This window comes from Protomyctophum parallelum, assembly GCF_964188405.1.
Source record: "Protomyctophum parallelum genome assembly, chromosome: 15".
Lineage (NCBI taxonomy): Eukaryota > Metazoa > Chordata > Actinopteri > Myctophiformes > Myctophidae > Protomyctophum > Protomyctophum parallelum.
This window is the reverse complement of record NC_139710.1, coordinates 16814006-16834340: the sequence shown is the minus strand read 5'-3', so window position 1 is coordinate 16834340 and position 20335 is coordinate 16814006. Positions and strand designations below refer to the sequence as shown.

At 42.6% G+C, this 20335-nt stretch overlaps 1 protein-coding gene across 1 annotated transcript; it reads right to left on the bottom strand.

The window, feature by feature from the left end:
• Positions 1-1747: 1747 nt before the first annotated feature.
• On the bottom strand, positions 1748-20335 carry nim1ka (NIM1 serine/threonine protein kinase a). Its single transcript, XM_083783663.1, has 8 exons — positions 20142-20335; positions 13522-13999; positions 12287-12556; positions 11717-11811; positions 10653-10765; positions 6651-6772; positions 4482-4628; positions 1748-3247 (listed from the first exon to the last, which is right to left on the bottom strand). The coding sequence occupies exons 3-8, from the start codon at positions 12494-12496 to the stop codon at positions 2492-2494; spliced, it is 1443 nt and encodes a 480-aa protein (XP_083639789.1). The 5' UTR covers positions 12497-12556; positions 13522-13999; positions 20142-20335; the 3' UTR covers positions 1748-2491.

Here is a 20335-nt window from a genome sequence, read left to right as displayed (position 1 = left end):
GCAAGTTCAGTATGTGTTCAGAAGCAGTTATGATTACTCTATTTAGAGCTTACTGTACACCACTCTACACTGCCCACTTGTGGTCAAGCTACAAAAAAGCAAGTATTCAGAAACTTCAAGTAGCGTATAATTATGCCATGAGAAGCCTAGATGGTGCAGTGCAAGTGAAATGTTTGTGGCTGCAAGAGTCAATACTTTTCAAGGTGTTCTCCGGAACTTAATGCATACATTCATGTGTTGCTTGGATGAGTCTGTGACTAGCATCATTGTCAGTATAAATAACCCTGTCAAAAGTTGCACTAGATAGTACTCCTCTAGCCTTAGAAGACATTGGCTTAAAAGCCTTTATTTATAACTGTCACAAATGCCTGTCTAACATGTACATTTGGACTTTTTTATTGGATGTATACTGTATTTTGTGTTTTGTATGTTTCTCTATGGACCCTGAGTCTGCAATAAAGGCATTCATTCATTCTATCTGCAAAGTGTTTGTTTCATAAAAATCCACTGTAGACATGTTATGAGCTACTTTCCTTCCTTGCAGGTGCAGTTTGGAAGTGCTAGATATCAACTTGATATCTTGATATTATCAAGTGATAGATATCACTCAACTGGTAGCACCTGTTTTGAATTTGCACATAATGCAGGAGGCAGGAGGACGTTGCTTTACTGAAAACGAGTGCTTCCAAACTGATGGCAAGATGGTCTGCAACTCTGCAAATGGTCAAGCACAGTCTCACTTTTAGGGTATTGTTTAAATCCACACACTCCTGCTACATAATCTAACACTGGTGACACACAAGCCTGGTATAGTTTGGAGTAGGTAGAGAAACCAATATCCATCAGGTTCTTTGTTTTAGCTATGACGCCCCCTAGTGCTTATTTCATATTATGAAATGCATACTGTATGCTCATCCAAATAGAAGCCCAGATATTTATAGCACTTTGTATAATTTAACTTTGAGCCTCCAAAATGAAATTGAAAGTCACTTGTGCCGTGCGTTTTTTAAATGCATGATTTCAGTTTTCTTTTCATTCATTGAAAGTCTCAATTTTTTACACCAGTTGCTTGTATGTCAGCATTCTTTGTAGGTCAGATTCTGTCTCTGCCATTAAAATAATGTAATCTGCATACAATAAAATGCTGACATGTTCACTTCCACATTTGACTCCACAATTAAGTGGTTTGATTTGATTGGCCAAATCTATCTATAAATGCACCACACACACACACACACACACACACACACACACACAGCTTCCGTGAAATTAATAGACACAGTTAAATATTGAAAAATATATATGAAACGTGAGGAAAACAATGCATGGAGGTACAGTGTGCACTCGGCTAAGCATGCACAAGAAATTTGGCATGGTCTGATCTAGCGGTTTGCAAGATTATCCCTAGACAAACAAACACAGACAACACATTACGTGTATATTGGTCAGCCAGTTTCCAGTTTGCAGACAAGGTCCACTCAACCATGGGTTATTGCGGACAGTTCTTTCCTCTTCCTCATCCGACAAGACCAATTGTGTTCATGGGCCAAATCAACCAGCCGTGAGACTGAACAGCTAATCATGAGAGAAACCTACATTGGTGTGAGTCTTGATGACACTTGAGAAACACACACTCACGCACGCACGCACGCACGCACGCACACACACATAAATTTCATTTGACTTTATTTTAATTTGTATTTTACACAAACATGAATTTGGCATAAAATGACAATATAAGCCCAATTACAGTATCTCCTGAGTCGTATGAGCTACAGTAAGTGCTCATAACAAAACCACACCTATACTCCACATCCACAACACGTAACTTTGGTGGCTGGTCTTGATGTACTTGGCTTTTACAGGGTCAACCAGTCTAACAGAAGGAACATCTCATAGAGACATGTGATATAAGATGATATAAGACCACTGTGGCACATCTATAAATATCATGACATGCATTCAGCATGAGATGAATTCAGTGTTTCTTTTAGAATTAGAAAAGAAAACTAAGGCAGCCCAGAAAAGTGCAATTAAACATATTAAGGACAGGTCAGGCCATGCCTTGACTTCATGTTGCACTTGTCACACCTCCAGTTATAGCCACTCCTTCGACTTGTAATGCTTTTAAAAAGCTACATTGTTGCTTCTTAGGATCTCTTGGTGTTAGAGTATAACACAAGTTATGGTTTACATGCTTTGCCTGAGTCATCTAATGGACACAACAGCTCAATGTATACACTTCATGACTATCAAAAGGATTGCAAGTGCATCTCCATGTCAAACGCAGAGACAATTCTACAGTTAACTGTGGGCAGCGGCATTCTCACAGAGACTGCTTTCATTTAATAGTAAAATACATTGTACACTGCACATACCACAAAAGATTTAAAAAGCATTTAGTCATTAATGGAATATGGGTCTTTCTGCGAAACCGCCATTTGGACTGCAAAACATATTTTCAACTAAAGGGGACAGCTTTAGCCATTTGTCACAGAATGACGCAGAGCTTCGAGGTGTGCCGCAAACTACGGTATAAAAGACGTTCCTTTTTAGTGGTCACAGTTGTCCCTACCACATGCGTGACCACAGGCATGCTCTCTACTGCCCTTCTCTTGTGAGCGCGGTGCATCAGGATCCTGTACACTCCGGTGATTGAGCTCCGACAGTCTTTACCTTGGTTGTTGAGGATGTGTTCTGACGTGATGCCCAGCGTCTGCAATGCTGAGTTGACCTCCATTTCGTCCTCCTCCAACTCGGCCAGAGAGCTCTCCGCCAGGTAGGAAGGGTCCAGTTTAAAGGGCTCCATGGCTTTGGGAAAGTCCACGGGAAGCAGCCAATCGCAGCCCATCATCTGCTCCACGCTGCAGCGTTCTGATGGCTGCGGCTGGAGGATGCCCCTTATCAGCCGCTGGCAGGGCTCTGGCACCCAGGAGGGCAGAAAGAAGGCCCCCTCCAGGATGCATCGCTTCAGCTTGGCCACGGTGTCCGCCCGGAAGGGCATGGTGCCGGTCACCATGAAGAACAGCATCACCCCCAGAGCCCAGATGTCCACAAAGATACCCAGGTAATGCTCGTCTCGGAAGAGCTCTGGGGCTGCATACGGCGGGGAGCCACAGAAAGTGTTGAGCGTCTCATCGCGCTGACTGAGTGTGCTGAAGCCAAAGTCTCCCACCTTAACGCAGGTGCTGCAGGTGTAGAAGACGTTCTCTGCCTTCAGGTCACGGTGGATGATGTTGTTGTCATGCTGGGGAAGAGCAATATAAGAAACATCCAGGTTTCAGTCTTAGCTTTAGCCTCTTGTGACTATCAGGTCAATCAGACAACTGGCATGAAACAGATGAAACAGATATTCAGAATGAATGGCAGTATACATTGAGGTCTAGGTTATGAACATGTCAAGGAGCTTAACTGTATGCATTCCTTGTTTGCTTTTTTATTCTATAGATATCTTCTATTTTAAAGTCAAGTTGCACATCTGGGGGGCACAGAGATATTCCCCTGTATATAGTATGTGACCAGATTTAACTGAGAGCCTGTCATCGTGCAACCTCCAGCTTTTCACCAGAGGAGAAAAACTGCATTTATTTATATTTTATCCATATAGAGAGATGACTTCCACACACCCGGTAGACAATTTGGAGCAGGTGCGATGGTGACGAGGCATACAACGTAGGAGAAAGGAGGGACACCCGCACACCACCACTTCAAGAGCATTTATTTTAAAGAGCAGAGAGCAACGTTTCGGTCTTGCAACCTTCCTCAGGCTTTATATTTGATCCAAAAATAAATACTAGAGCATGCCTGAAATAAATATCAGAGCTGAAATCGACGATGTAAATATGAAATAAATGCTTAAACATGTAGCTAGGTGTAATGTTAGAGTGTGAACCTTTCAAGCCTGTTTTCTCAACTGTTTTCGGCAAGACATTAATTACTCTATAAGCCACATCTCCAAAACGGGTGGGTCAAACTGAACGACCAATATGTCAATTTGAAGCTATGATTCCCGAAATGAAAACGAAGATTCCAAGTCAAATTTGTCCACATATAAGACTGGCACTCGCAATGCAATAACCCTGGCAACAAGGGGAAGGCTGGACACTTCATGTGGGTCACGTCAATGAGGAAGTGTATAGCTTTTCATGTTTTCGGCATGGTGTGTTTGGTGTTTCTATTCAGATGTTAATTGTGGATGTGCATTAGACCACCTACATTCTGGAGGATAAAACATAATACATTATTCATAGATCCTGGGATAATAAATAAACAAAGGTAGAGCAATAATATATCAAAGCTCAGGTCAGGAAGCTGTGGGAAGCATGAGTTCAAGTCCGTTGCTCTCCCCGTGTTCCCCATATATGGGGACTAGGTTTATCTAGCTGCTTTATAGATGTTTTTTTTGTACATTGTACATTATACGTTTTTTCTAGGGATTTAAAGTACACATGGATGAAACAAAATGTGGCGCAGCAGCTGACCATGTGCTTGACAGCAGAGAGGATCTGAGAGAAGACGATCTTGCAGTCAATGTCAGAGAGTTTCCCCTCTGTAGTGATCTTGGTGTAGAGCTCACCACCGCCTGCATATTCCATTACCAGGTGTAAACGTGACAGTGTTTCCACCACCTGTGAAGGAAGCAAGGGAACATGTTTAATGATCGGAATATCAGAATCAACCATTAAGTGATACAAGATCATTATGAAAGCCCTGACAACACATAAACTTCACACATAACATAACATCAGCTGAATTTGGGCTGTGTGTGTGTAACCTGTGTATGTTTTTCTCTGTGCCTATTAATGTGTGTGTGTGTGTGTGTGTGTGTGTGTGTGTGTGTGTGTGTGTGTGTGTGTGTGTGTGTGTGTGTGTGTGTGTGTGTGTGTGTGTGTGTGTGTGTGTGTCTGTGTGATAAGTCTAAGGCTGACAAAAGCCCTGAGTTCACCATCAACTCACAGCCCATACGTGTGTATGACCTACATGAGTCATACAACTACCTAGGGCATGGATTTATTATTGCAGGGGATTGGAAAGAACAGGTTGAGTACATCTGAGTTTACAGCTATAGGCTGAACCTGATTGACGCTTCACCACTACCACTGCTGATGAAGTTGGAGGCTATTAGGCAGGTTGAGTACAACACCTCTTCTCCAACGTTCATCTAGCATGTAAAACACTTAGTGATCTAAATGATAATGTAGTTCACTTTGTGAGGAAGTGGTTCGGGCTTAACACCCACACCACCAGAGACATTATTTTCCAGTCAAACAGGACGGTGGGTTTGGCGTGCCGAACGTGGAGTGGATATATAACGCCACAAGGCTGGCTCACTTGATAAACATGCAGCTAAACAGTGATGACACGACTGTCAGGAAACTTGCTAGATCTTCTCTGTTTCTAGATATGAAACGGCGTAAAGTGCCACTGGCAGCAGAGGGCGAGCCAAGTTTCCTGGGGTTTAGAAGAAAGCCCAACCTTAAAATGGACTCACATGCTACTGGGTTTGGGGTGTCATCAGATTGGCCTGACCTCAATGACCTCTGTGTGAGAACTGGAGTATCTCTGTGCTGGGTTTGACCTGACTCTGAATCTGTAGCAGGACATTATTACCAACTGTTTGATCTCAGTAAGGAGTACTGTAATTGGATACGGAACACCTTGTATCACCAGTCAATGCACAGAGGTACCTTATAATGTTACAACAGCAAAAACAACAACAACACTGGACTGGTTTAAAACTACAGGGGAAGCTAGCTTGCCTTCCCGATGCAGACCACACCGTATCTCATACAATATTCAAGAAGTATGCAGTTGATGAGGATATAGTCACCTTTACAGTCAAAGCCAGATTACAGGTCCTTCCAACCAGACTCAATCTCTCTCTGTGGTACCCTAACACGTTTCCTCCACATTGTCTGCACCATGACCACACTCCAGTTACAGAAACACTGTCACATATTCTTAATGGCTGCTATGTATATAAGGGAATGTACATTGCTAGGCACGACAGAATTGTTGACCTATTAGCTAAGGACATAAGTTCATATGTTTCATCATCTGCCAAAATGTATAAGCACTCACGTGTTTCAACTGCCATGTTCATGCACAATAATGAAAATGATGCCTTTTCAGATGTCACAGCTAATACACCAGATATTGTTGTTGTTGATGAGGACAGTAGAGAAGTGACCATTTTGGAAGTGGCATGTACATTTGACATTCGTTACCAAGGTGCTTAAGTACCAGCGTCTTAAGGATGCTATTATACAGCTTGGCTACAAATGTAAACTACTTGTGTTCATATTTGGAAGCCTCGGTAATGTCCACAAATCAGTCGTGAGGGGCCTGCCCAAGCCGAGAGCTAAGGCATCGGCAAAATTCTGTTCAGTGTCTACAATAATTGGCAGTCGCCATATATGGAGAAGGCGATGCTTTCTGTACCCGTGATCTGTATCCTGAAGCAGTTTTTTCAAGTTTGCACATCCACTATTGTTTGTGTTCAAGAAATGTCTTGTAAAATGTGAATGCAAATAATGTGTGTGTGTGTGTGTGTGTGTGTGTGTGTGTGTGTGTGTGTGTGTGTGTGTGTGTGTGTGTGTGTGTGTGTGTGTGTGTGTGTGTGTGTGTGTGTGTGTGTGTGTGTGTGTAACCTCATAGAGGCGTATAATGTTGGGATGGTGCAGTGTCTCCATGCTGGAGATCTCTCTGGACAGCAGCCTCTGGGTCTTCTGATCCAGCTTGGTCTTGTCCAGGATCTTTATGGCCACTTTATCTGGGGACGGAGAGAGAGGACACACACAGGTCAATGGTCATGGACACATAGCAACGTCAAATTACCATAGGACTGAGTCACAAGGTTGACTCGAAAGTCAAGACAGCGTTGTCAGGTAAAATGTACCCACTTGAAGCCTTTTGTTTGTGAATTAATGTTATTTTGACCAATCTGTATATCATTTGGTCTGGTTTAACCATTACTGGTTGACAGGTGGTACTCACTGAGGGTCAGAAGGTCAAAATTCAACCCGGGTCCCCTAGCAGAGGGGACCAGGGTTTTAATCCGGGATCTGGATGGGACATGAAAGTTACATAGTGTAGCTTTAAGCCCTTTTGTTGTACCGCACATGGAAATAGATATAGAAGCTTTGTGAGCTTCTTGAGCTCCTGTTTTCGCTATTTTAGGAGAATAAAACAAAACAATTTAGGAACATTTAGAAAAATGTGTACAAGCTCGTGTACAAGATTGTGATGCAAGTTTCGCTTAAAAAAACCCCAACTGAATAATACAAATAATAATGAGTAAGTATGTGTTGCTGATTTCAACCTGTGTTTCTGCCATTGCATGGCAGGCACCCAGAATAAATAACAATTTAGAAATATTTGCCCCAAAATAGTAATGCAAGGGTTTTAATATTATTAATAAATTCAGATTGTATGCACAGATTGTATGTACGCCGGGACAACGCTCCACACGTCCCAAACTCTTCTCCCTTCTGGCTCCAAAACTGTGGAATGCACTTCCCATTGCAGTCAGAACTGCAGCATCACTCCCAATCTTCCGCCGAAGTCTGAAAACCCACCTTTTCAGACTCCATCATGGCCCATAGCACTTACCCCACCCCCTTAGATAGCATTTCTGTAGACTTAGATAGCATTTGATACAGACTTATAGCATGTTATGTAGACAGCACTATAATTGCATTGTATGTAGTCATAGCACGTCATAGTACATATGTATAGCATAGTAGTATAGATGTATAGTTTATATGTATAGCTTCATTATATAGATATTCCACTGTTACTTTCTTAGCTTACGCATGTTTCTTGATAAATGTTTTTATGTGATGTATTCCCATGCTTTTTTGTTCTTGCTTAAAGGAGAATTCCATACTAAAAGGCTTTCTTACCTTTCTTTGTAGTTGTTACGTCCCCACCAAAGAGGTCCAGGTGTTATTTTGTGAAAAAGCTCCATATTGGCTATTTCCCTACCATAAGCCCTAAATGAATTGCATTGAATTGAATGGGAATTAAATGGGGCTATGGGGTGTTGTGCTAATTCGCTTATTTCCATCGCTCAAAATTATAATTTCTTTGTATATATCCTCTCTTCATAATGTAAATAATATCCCAAGTGGCACACTTTACTACTTATTTTGATGGAAATAAGCTAATTAGCACAACACCCCATAGCCCCATTCAATTCCCATTCAATGCAATGCAATTCATTGTGCGCTTATGGTAGGGAAAATAGCCAATACGTTTTTGCACAAAAAAACACCTGGACCTCTTTGGTGGGGACGTAACAACTACAAAGAAAGGTAAAAAAGATAAGAAAGCATTCTAGCATGGAATTCTCCTTTAATGTAAGTCGCTCTGGATTAAGAGCATCTGCTAAATGCCTAAATTGTAAATTGTAAATTGATACTTTAGTTTGTTTGATTTAGTTTTTTATTAATTTTATTCGCTGCATATATTTCATTATACAACTTTAACAGGACTGAGGACATGAGGCATGCAGCATTTTCATTTATTCAGCACTTCAAAATAATTTCTTCATCCAGTTCTCTGGAGTAAACACATCATTGCCCCTGAGGCGACCAGACCTGACACTGCGGCCTGGATAATTTGATTGAGGATAAGCTGTCCTCAGAAACTAATTTCTTGATTATGTTCTTTCAAAGGGTCCATTCTCAGTATTATTCGCATTTCAATTGGAACATTGCTTTCGCGTAAAGTTGTTAAATTGTAATCATTTCAAGGCTGAGCACAATAAATTGTAGGTAAATTGAGAATCAAGACTGAACACAAAAGGGTTGCTTGGCACCTGGAATTAATGTAAACCCATCCACTTTAAAATGCATGACTGACCTTGATGTGACTGCTTTAAAGTTTAAAGGACAGGTAGCGAGATGCTTTAAAGTCTTTGTAGATCAAAACACCTTATGAATGTCAATTCAATGAAACTGGTTTCAAAACGTATCGCTTTAAATGATTGCTACAGAGGAATAAAAGAGAAAAGATCTTGAGAGGTAAAAGCTGTTGAGATATCTAATTGTGCTCTTGCATGCATTATTAACATGGGCATTAGGCTCCCTTTCAGCTCCACCACAGCTTTCAGTGGCAGCATTCAAAATGCATCAGAGCTCATATTGTTTATGGAAGGCCAAGCGAGACAACACACATGCGCACAGGCCCGTAGATCTGTGTCTATACACGAAGATGTGTGCATGCATGTAAACGCAGACATATACTGGGAAGGGGGACACATATGCATGCATGCATCGATGCATGTGGATAACACGCACGCAAGCGCGCGCGCGCACACACGCACGCACGCACACACACACACACACACACACACACACACACACACACACACACACACACACACACAGCTCTCTCTCACCTCTCTCACTCTCTCTCTCTCATTCTATATCGTTCGCTCTCCTCCTTTGATGAGGCATGCAGCAATTTTAGCCGTCGCTACGGAAACCGGAGATCTCTAATCAATCCATCTGTTCAAGGGCAGTAGACAATCTGTCTCTTTGAGCCCCCTGGCCCAGGCCCACACTACACTCACTGCTATGTCAGGACATACAGTAATTGTTTGCACTGCCCATTGATGAAAAGAGTGCATCGGTCAAACTCAAATTAAATTAAATTACTTTAATACATACATTTGGCAAAAATCTACAAGCTAACAATGCGTCTCAGTGGGACATGGGTGTGTATGTTTGTGCATTGTGAGATTCATAATAATAAAGTCTTCGCTCAGAGAAATGGGAGCTATAAATATTCATAGCCGTGCATAATCGTCATGCCAACTCACACATATTGACACCTTTTCTCTAGTGTCAGTTACACAATGATTGTAAACCAGAATCAGGCGAACATTCGTCTATTTGAGAAGGATACAAGACCGTCACCGCTAAACCCCTTATCCCTAAACTTCTTTGCCTTTTTTACTATTTAGAAAAACATTTTTGAATAGTTCAACTAGCCAATCTACATTGACACGTTGTGAGCTTGTAGACTGGCCATTTTAACTATTCAAAAATGTTTTGTGCCTTCCCTTACACACTGAAGTTAGATCAGATGGATAGACTGCTCGCCATCATTTGAGTTACGTGAACCAGTACAGATTTATTTCATAAGAAAAAGGTTACAGCTCGCAGCACATTTCAGTGACGACAACGAGGAATGGTATATATGCAGTTACTAGCTCAACTGTGCAACATATTCAACCAGCTCAATTAACTCAATTTGTCAGGGTAGAATGGCAACTGTGTATGTTGACACTTGCAGATAAAGTGGCTGCAATCAAAGCCAAACTCGGTTCAGGATATTTTACATATTCCAAACATTAGCAGGGATTTTGGGAGAGACTGAGAACGTACGTCTCCCAATTGCATAAATGAAGAATAGAACAAACAAGTGAAATGATTTTCATTACAAGGTGCACCGATTCGCAGTTACAAAATATAGTCAAAAGAATAGAGAAGGAGCAAAGGAAAAAGTCACATACTGTAACAGGAAAACAATATTAAATATCCCCATGCAAATATAAAGAGATTTTATTATATTTAATTTTTAGTTGAGCATGTGGTCCTGATGTTAAACACATTTCATCAATGTAATGTCATGTCGTTTCTTGCCTTTGGTGAGTGCATGAATTCCCAGTTTGACATGGGAGAAGTTGCCACAGCCGATCTCCCCTCGCACCTTGTAGAAGCCGATTCTTCTGCCCACCGTTAGCTCACGGACCACCCTGTCAACGGCATAAAACAAATACCATGTGTAGAAAGCCAGTAAAGCTAATTTCAATAGATACATTTAATAATATGAATCATGACATTTTCTTAATTGTAATGTAATTGTTAGGCATTGTTATGATAATTGGTTGGTTAAATAAAAACACAGGCGGGCAGTATGTTGTGTGCGGACATTCCCTTCTTGTTCACTATTTCTGATTATATCCCATTTATATCAACCAAACTAAACAGTTGATATATATATATATAGCCTATTATATATATTTTTTGCTATTTTGCACTTTGCACTTTGTAGATGACAAAGTATAAAATAGAGAGCTTAACCCCATGAACACTAGTGTTCCTGTTCTGGGGGCAACCATTCACCGAAAATAGTAGATCTGCAAGACCACAGCTTGTCGATGAGCTATTGTCAGCGAAGAAACGTGGTGTAGTCCTGGGGGATCTCAATCAACTAAGTCAGGGGTTCTCAACCAGTGGGTCGCAACCCCCAAAAAATATTTTGGGGGGGTCCCCACATTGTTTTAAAAGGAAAAGGGTCCCCGGCCAAAAACGTTGAGAACCCCTGAACTAAGTAGGCCTATAGAGGATTTAAGCTGTTAAGTAATAAGTCAGACTAATCGAGTCAATAAGGGGAAACAATCATTAGATTTTCTTTTAATTGATTCGTTGCTGTATGGTAGAGTATGTTAATACCATAAAACTAGCACATCTGCAGTGGTTGGAGGTGGTCTCCCTACTCTTCCATTGAGAAATGTAGACCCTAGTGAAGGCTATAGGACACCTACTGGTGGACAACAAGTGCTGCCTGAAGCTCATAGAACAATATCTCCCCTGAAGTAAGCATGCCCAATTACAAGGGCACTTGCGAAATTTCGTCTCTCATGTGGGAGACACAGGTCGGAATCCCAGAGTGAAACATGGATCAAAGATGTAGCTCCACCCACCTCTCGTCCTGGCACATGTCCAGGTTTAGCCTCTCCAGTGGAGTGAGGCGGCGGGTCGACGCTCCTTCATCGTCTGAGTTGATATCTGAACTGTCCTGCACACTAAAAGCATGTGGGTTATTTCTATAACTCAATTCCTGGGTTACTTGCGTTGAGTTATATTTCTGGGTTATTTTCCAGAGCCATAACCATTTCCTGGGTTATATGGACCCAATTCATGGGTTTTTAAAGTGGGTTAAGATTTCTGGGTTATTTTTCTGAGAGTAACCTTATTGTTGGCTCAGAGAGTTGGAATTGATTGATTGATTGATTGACTGACTGACTGATTGAACCAATAATGCTTCATTCATAACCAACATTATGGGTCAAAATAACTTGGAAGTTGGGTTATGTTGACCCTCTGAATGGGTTATTTTTATAACCCAAGTTATAACCCAAGTTATGGGCCAAAATGAATAACCCATTTTGTTGCGTCAAAATAACCCATGGGGAATAGGTCCCTTTGTAACCCAGGAGGGGGGTTAAAAATAACCCAAGATGGGTTATTTTGACCCAGCCATTTTCTTGTGTGTGGCGACTCCAGCGGCTGTACCTCTGGCCACCGGTTCCCCCGTCCGTGCCTCCGAGTGAACACCGGACAGAATCCACAGTTCCCACTCCTGAAACTGACTGTGAACCGGTCATGCCTGCTGCTGTTGCTGCTGCTGCTGCCACTAACCCCCTGGAGCCTGCTGTCCCCACCCCAGCAGGGATACTTCCAGAGGGGCAGACAGCAGTCATCCTGCGCAGGATGCCCAGCGTGGAACAGGGCTTATCTCATGGCTGGGATCCCTGGAACGCCTGTGGATTTGCAGAAACAGCTATAATTTAAGGCTCCCTATACAGAGTGTTCTAGGAAGGAATAAGTGCCGTGTACATGACGGCCAAGCTACACCGGGCATGTGTGCATTTGACGTAAGCACACTGCGCGCACAAAGTATGCGTGCGAAATGCCCTGGCTACACCAGATCTGTGGCGCGCGGCAGATTTGTGCGGGACCTAGAGGATATATAGATATGCACGTATGGGGCATACGCACGTAAAATTTTTTAGGACCAATCCTATTTTTAGAGCACGCGTAGGATGGCCCGCGGTATCCGTGCGTCTGGTGTAGCTGGTATCATTGACATATATTGGTCCTATCCAAACGCACTGTACGCGCGCATTAAACGCGCGCATTAAACGCATACGCACGCGGGCAAAATTGCCTGGTGTAGGCTAGCTTGGCCAACAACAGCAGGGCACGTTGCAGAGGAATTACAGTGCTAGGACAACAAGTAATATTCTAAAAAGTAACAAGTAAGCAACATACCAAGCATTTATTTAAATAGAAAGAATATAAATGTTGCAAATAGTGGATTGAAAAAAAAGAAGAAGGGAAAAAAATTAAGTTTATTTGAATTTTATTTCATCATCTTTGGAACTGCGCAGACTTCTCTGGTGTACAGTGATTGGCATGTGCCTGAATGTGCTCTAGACATGGTCTTTCAAGTCTGCTTCCTTGAACAGGTTTACTTGACAGCGAAGGCAAAGCAAATAACAAATGAACAAAGCTAATACATGCTTTAGCACTACAATTGTACTCAACTCAACTGTGACAAAATATTATGGAAGCATTAGGGTTTCTGTTCATATAGACATTATGTTGTGCATGTATGTACAGAACTTTAACACATAGGTGTCACTTGTGAGATTATTAATCTCCCCAAATGTACTCATCGACTATTATAACTTTTTACAAGTACAACATGGACAGCCAGACTTACCGTCAGTTGTAATATTCATTTTCCTCCTCCGAGTTGTATATCTCTTTAGGTCAATGAATGAGCAACTGATAGATCCAATCCAAACAGAGACAGAGGGAAACTTCAAAGAGGGAGAACCTCCAACCAAACTACCCAGTGTCCTTCTTGCCATATAAGTCAAGGGCAGTTTGTTGTCTGATGATTGAAGCAGAAGCGTTGATGCCTGGGAAGCAACGCGGCCAGCTTCAACGTCATTCTTTCCACCATCATAAAGGGGAACAGCCAGGAGATGGAAACGTATGCTACTATGCTGAGAGGCTCAGCGTCATCTGTTGAGCCCTCACATCAGAGCTCTGCAGGGCTTTGATAGGCTCTTTGAGACTCTGGGGTATTAATAGGCCACAGGTTGAGAGGGAAGGGGTGGGGGTGGGGACAGGAGGAGGAAGAGGTCGGATGGAGTGTGGCTATGGTGCAGCCACGGGGCGTTTAGTGGGACAGCCTGAAAAAAAGCACACGGTAAAGCACAAGATGAAATGTGTTATTTAATCAAGCGTGAGAAACTGAAGTAGCAGTAGCACAAAGAAGCAGACCTATAAGTTTCAGATCTGATATTACATAAATCAGATCAGTTCCAAATATTCACTGGCATATGCAACACAACACACACACTACCCTGCACAGCAATATACTTGAATTACACTTTAAAGATGGAGTGCCATGCTATTTTCTGCTCTAGCATGATCATCAGGTATTATTATTGTATAAGGAGGAAGATGTTTTTCAAAAAAGTGTACAGTATTGCGTTTGCGGATGCTTGCGTGCGTGCGTACTCTGCGTACATGTGTATGCTGGTGCTAACACCTATAACAAGTAAGACGCGCAAACGTGGGAAGCGAACGCAGCTCGTAAATTGCAATAACAACAATTAGAATAAATTACGTACTTTTTTTTCTACTGTGTGTGTGTGTGTGTGTGTGTGTGTGTGTGTATGTGTGTGTGTGTGTGTGTGTTTGTGTGTGTGTGTGTGTGTGTGGTTGTGTGTGTGTGTGTGTGTGTGTGTGTGTGTGTGTGTGTGTGTGTGTGTGTGTGTGTGTGTGTGTGTGTGTGTGCTACAGCTGCGCCCTCTGGTGGCGGGCGGGTGGTGTCACAGCGGGACAGACAGACAGACACACAGACATGATCTGCAAGGTCTCATAGTTAGTGCTCATTGCATTCGCAATTATGACAATTGAATGCTGCCAAGGAACAGAGTTCTTCTAACAATGTCCTCAGCAAGGAACAAAGGCTTTAACCTTATTGCAATGTATAACTCAGCAGCACTGTAGTGTGAGGTCAATCCGCATTTCACTGAAATATGTATTGGCTTCACTGACGATACTGTAATCATTGCAAACATTCATAAACTTTTCTAAGGGATTTATGGATTTTTTGGAAGATGTTACAGCATATTGAATTCAGGCGCATAAATTGACAGGTACAGGTATAAGTAAGCAGTAAAAACACTAATCTCTCAAGAAAGATCAGCAGAAACTGTCAGCACCACTGCCCTAAATATGTAGTGTTATTGTTAGTAGGAATAAACACAGAAGCACCCAGGAGGAAGTGGACTAAGAAAGGGGAGGAGCCAAACTGAGTTCCTGTTTCTACATATAAAATCACACCTGTGTGAAGTGAGGGGCGCTCTTATCATCATGACGTGACATGTCTATTTTCTCTAATTGTCTATTGCTTCATTGTTAATTTGTGTGGGACAATACCGATTTGCTCAGACACATGACGTAATTTCTCCATTCTCCATCATGATGCATGATGATGTACGATGACAAGAGCACCCCTCATTTCACACAGGTGTGATTTATTTTTAACCAATTGGGTTCCCAGATTGATAAAGCACTAACTGAGCATAATACCACTGTGCTCTCTCGCTACACTCATTGTCATTGTTAATACGTAATCCTCAACTAGAATAAAGGCACACAAACATGCTTGTTCAGTGTCCATCACCAAGCAACCAGGTGGAATGTTAAGCCAGCGGATCCTAAACATAAACCTATCAGGAGAATTGACAATTCTATAGGCCCACCCTAGAGATACGCTAAGCCCCTGTTTATCCAGTGATCAATGTCTAGCTTTGCTGATCACACTATTTAATAGGGTGGGTAGGCTACAGTATAATAATATTTGAAATACATTTAGGGCTCCTTCTTGCACTACCCTTATCCCTTATCCCTAAACGTATTTGCCATTTTTTACTATTTTGAAAAACACATTATAATAGTTAAACTATAGCCGATCTACATCGAGACATTGTGACCTTGTAGATCGACTATTTGATCTATTTTAAAAGGTTTTTTAAAATAGTAAAACATGGCAAATTAGTGGTAATTAGTGGTGGCGCAAGATATAGCCCTGTAGTGTTTATTCACAGTCACACAGTTCACACTGACTGCCCTCTTTTAAAAAAAAATGCCATTTTACAAGGGTGAATGCATAGTACAAAATGTGTCCACTTTTAAAAGGCACAGGTCAGTGTGTTCTTTTCATTAATATATATTTTTGTACTTTTGTACTGTACGAACAGAACTTTTTAAAGAAATGTGCATGGTCACTTTTTATCAGCCGACAAATGATGACACATTGTGTGTTCCCAGCCCTCCAGGTCTTCAAAAAGACCTGAAGTCTGAAGAAAGCTTTTTAAGCTTCATCCAGACTGACAGAGTTCCTGTACGAGGTTGTAATATATGCCAGCACGTATCACTGTCGTCTGTGGAGGATGAGAAAATACAAGGCTAAAAATACAAATGAATGCAAAGTCCAAGCTGAGAGTGTCTCTAAATCGTGTGACCAATGTTATGGAAACAAAATGCAGGTTGTATGCATTTTGATCAGTAGAAAAACACAAAAACATTGACATAGCATGAATTTGCAAAAAGCTAAAAAAAAAAACACTAAACAGCTACCCAACAAACCAAAACCCGCTGCTAATGGTTACATCAAAGAAAGGTTTCATTTATATTGAGTAGGTTACCAAGTATATAACTTAATATAATACCACTTAAAGTCAAAGCCTGTGTCTCATAACCTATGCACTCATCATCACATATACTGTCCTTTACTCTTTTCATGCACTCACATAAAAGACTAATGCGCAGAGCTGTGTATCTTTGTGCTATAGTGGAGGTCTCTAGCAAATCCTTTCCCCTGTGATCAATGCTTAGATATTCATGGCAGAAAGGAACAGGAAGCTATGAAGGTGTTTGAAGGATGTTGGAACAGCAGAGGACTCACAAAAACAAACGACTTTGATACAGCCCGGCAGGCCCCCGACGCTCTCAATGGCTCTCATTTATGAATATCTTTGTAAAAATGTTTGAAAATGCATCAATGGATACGATTCATACGAACTAACAAATTCCACCAGATGTATTATCAGATGCTATCAGACACAGTATTTTTTCATATCCCTTCACATACTATTGAATCATAAATGAAAAGCGAGTACAAATAATTTTAGATTATCATAAGTTGGTGTCATTAAAAACCCATAAGAACCTTGGGATTCCTTTGTTGTCAATGTAATGAGGGAAAAAAAGTTTGACATCCAAACGTCCTCTTGTCTCTTAAACATCTGCATATGGATGTGGAAAAATGCTTTGTAAAGTTGTGAAACCATTCATTCATTAATTTGTGAAAATGCAACAAAGAAAAAGTGCCCTTCTGGGCACAGGTCTCCACCTGGATGAGCAGATGTGAAAAATTCCAGGCAAAGGTTTTTCCTTGGCCTCTAGGGAGTTGGCATACAAAGTTATCCACAGATCCGTGCAGTTAGAGGTAAAAACACTTTTCGGCCAGTTATAGCGCCACCTTGAGGCTGAGTTGAAATTGTTCATGTGGCATTTCGTCCTCGGCCTAGTGGGAATGTGGGTGCACAATTTCACGGAAATCACGCGATGTGTTCATGATTTGCAGCATTTTGTTTGAAACTGAGCACTCCTGTGAACTTTGGGGCAGAGGTTCATCGTTGGCATCCAGGGAGTGTGTGTGCAAAATTTGGCATCGACCGGGTTAACGGTGGCCGAGATTAGCTGCTCACGGACACACACACGGACACACACACGGACGGACGGACACACGGACACACGGACGGACGGAGTGCAAAACATACTCTCCCCCCATGCCTTCGGCCTGGTGGAGACAACAATCCGTAAAGGAAGATCAGCCCATGCAATGCAACACGATGTGAAGACCAACAAACCCCAGCATCCTCGGCTGAGACATATGGCTTAATTTGGTGGGCACGGTGGCAACAGGGCGAGCAGGGTACATCGCAGGCACATGGAAGGACAAAAATCAGCTAGTCATGATGGAGGTGCGGGCAGGTATTGAGGAGTAACAGACCAGTAGGGAGCATGGACAAGGTGGGAGGGTGTGCTGAGCAGGAAGATGTCCTGGTCTGACATGTGGCAGGCAGAACACCAGCAAATCATGGTCATGGTTCAAGTTGTTTGATGTCCTTTATATCCCAAGAGTGACTCTCCAACATGTTATCTGTGCCCCAGAAAAAGTTCTCTCTAGTAGAACATATCCAAAGAAGCTGCCTGGTAACCCTGCGGGAGGCCCACTGCTGTTGGCAGAATGAATAGGTGATCAATTGACAGGCAGTAAACAAAGCCTTCTCCAAAGCAGTGGCCAAGAACAGCAACAACTAGAAAAAGTGCCCTTCTGGGCACAGGTCTCCACCAGGATAGGAATGTAGCTTGCCTTCATCTGGTGGTTGGATAAAAGGGCAACAAAAGTAAACAATTCCAGGCAAAGGTTCTTCCTTGGCCTCTAGGGAGTTGGCATACAAAGTTATCCACAGATCCGTGCAGTTAGAGATAAAAACACTTTTGGGCCAGTTATAGCGCCACCTTGAGGCTGAGTTGAAATTGTTCTTCCTCGGCCTAGTGGGAATGTGCATGCACAATTTCACGGAAATCACGCGATGTGTTCATGATTTGCAGCATTTTGTTTGAAACTGAGCACTCCTGTGAACGTTGGAAGCCAATGTTAACCAATCAGGATGGAGTGTGAGAAATCTGAAAGACCCGTTTCGTTGAATGGCTCTAGAGAGACTTTGTACCAATTTGCACGATGTTTGGACAAAATCTGTAGGTGTACTGTGCAAAAACTTGTTTTGCACAAAGCGGCCTCCTGGTCGCGCTATAACAGGCCGTTCTGGACATTTTGGGGCAGAGGTTCATCGTTGGCATCCAGGGAGTGTGTGTGCAAAATTTGGCATCGACCGGGTTAACGGTGCCGGAGATTAGCTGCTCACGGACACACACACACACGGACGGACGGACACAAGGACGGACGGAGTGCAAAACATACTCTCCCCCCATGCCTTCGGCCTGGTGGAGACAATAAGCAACTGTGAATGTGTTAAGAGCAACATAGCCGTTGTCAGGGCAGGAGAGCAGCCGCAGTCACAGCCAAAGCTAGCAGCCGGCCTTCTCACCTCAGTGTCGGACTGGGAGCTGCGACGTGGGAATGCAACGCAAGTTTCCGGATCACGTCACAACATCTTACTTGAGGCCAGATGTTGAGCTACTCAAAGAATTGACAGTTCCCTAGCAGGATCATATGGAGGAGCTGGCAGCTCACTGCGCAAGGTGACAAGGTCTACATGCTACTTGGCATCACGGAGGCTGCAGCGCAGTGGCGTGCTCAGATAGACACTAGGCGGTGCTAGAGCACCACCTGCCCTTGCCCTCTGGACAGCAATGTGCCCTTTTCTCGTACAGTGTAGCCTACAGTATGTGCACCATGGTGACATTGATCAATTCTTGATTAAAAAAAGCTTCTAATATATTATTAATGCCCCAAAATCTATAACTCTCACACTATTAAGGCAACTTGAGCACCTGCCCCTCTAAATGTGAGAAGGAGTGACCACTGACCAGTGGGCCGACGCTGCTGGGACTCACAGGCGGTAGCGTAACTGTCTGGGCACCCGACTGGTAATCCAGTCGCAGTGTGCCGCGGGTTCGACTCCCGAGCCCGACACGGCCTTTACTGCATGTCATCCCCCCATCTCTCTCCCGTTTCCTGTCAGCCTACTGTCTGTCCCTTCAAAAAACCAATAAAAGGCGTAAGCCGCAAAGAAATATCTTAAAAATATATATATATGTTCTCAGCATCATCACTGATGATGTGTCCCAGAGCATCTTTGCCAGTAGCATTGGGTTCCTACGGTTTCATTAATGCATATGATAGGCCTGAAATGATTACCCAGTAGAGAGCATGCTCAGTCACCTATACCTAAGTTCAGTTTATTCTGTTAAACTTTTTTTATTTTTTTATTATCTTTGTAAACTTTACCCTGACTGCACAATATACAATCATATACATTTTAACAAAACTATTTGGAGTATTTGAGTACACACACACACACACACACACACACACACACACACACTCGCGCGCACACACACTGATTTTGATTTTCAATTCCAAAGGCACCGTGAATTTGTAAGCAAGCATCAATACGTCAGTACATACTATCTGTTTTAGGGTCTTTAAACCTATTTTGTCGTACGACGGTGTCACATGCCACATGCTCACATCAGAGGACGGAGTATAAATCACGCCTTACTTACCAGCCGCCGAGGCTGAAGGCAGACAGACAGGTAGACGAGCAGACAGTCATGTCACTGAGGAGGAAGGAAGGTCTGCCTGGTGCAGCCTGTGCCATGGATCACACTGCTATAGCGTCAGCAACTTCTTCACTCACTGAAAAGACAGCAAACACATGAGAGCTTATCCATAGCTACGGTCAACAATTCCTCCCACT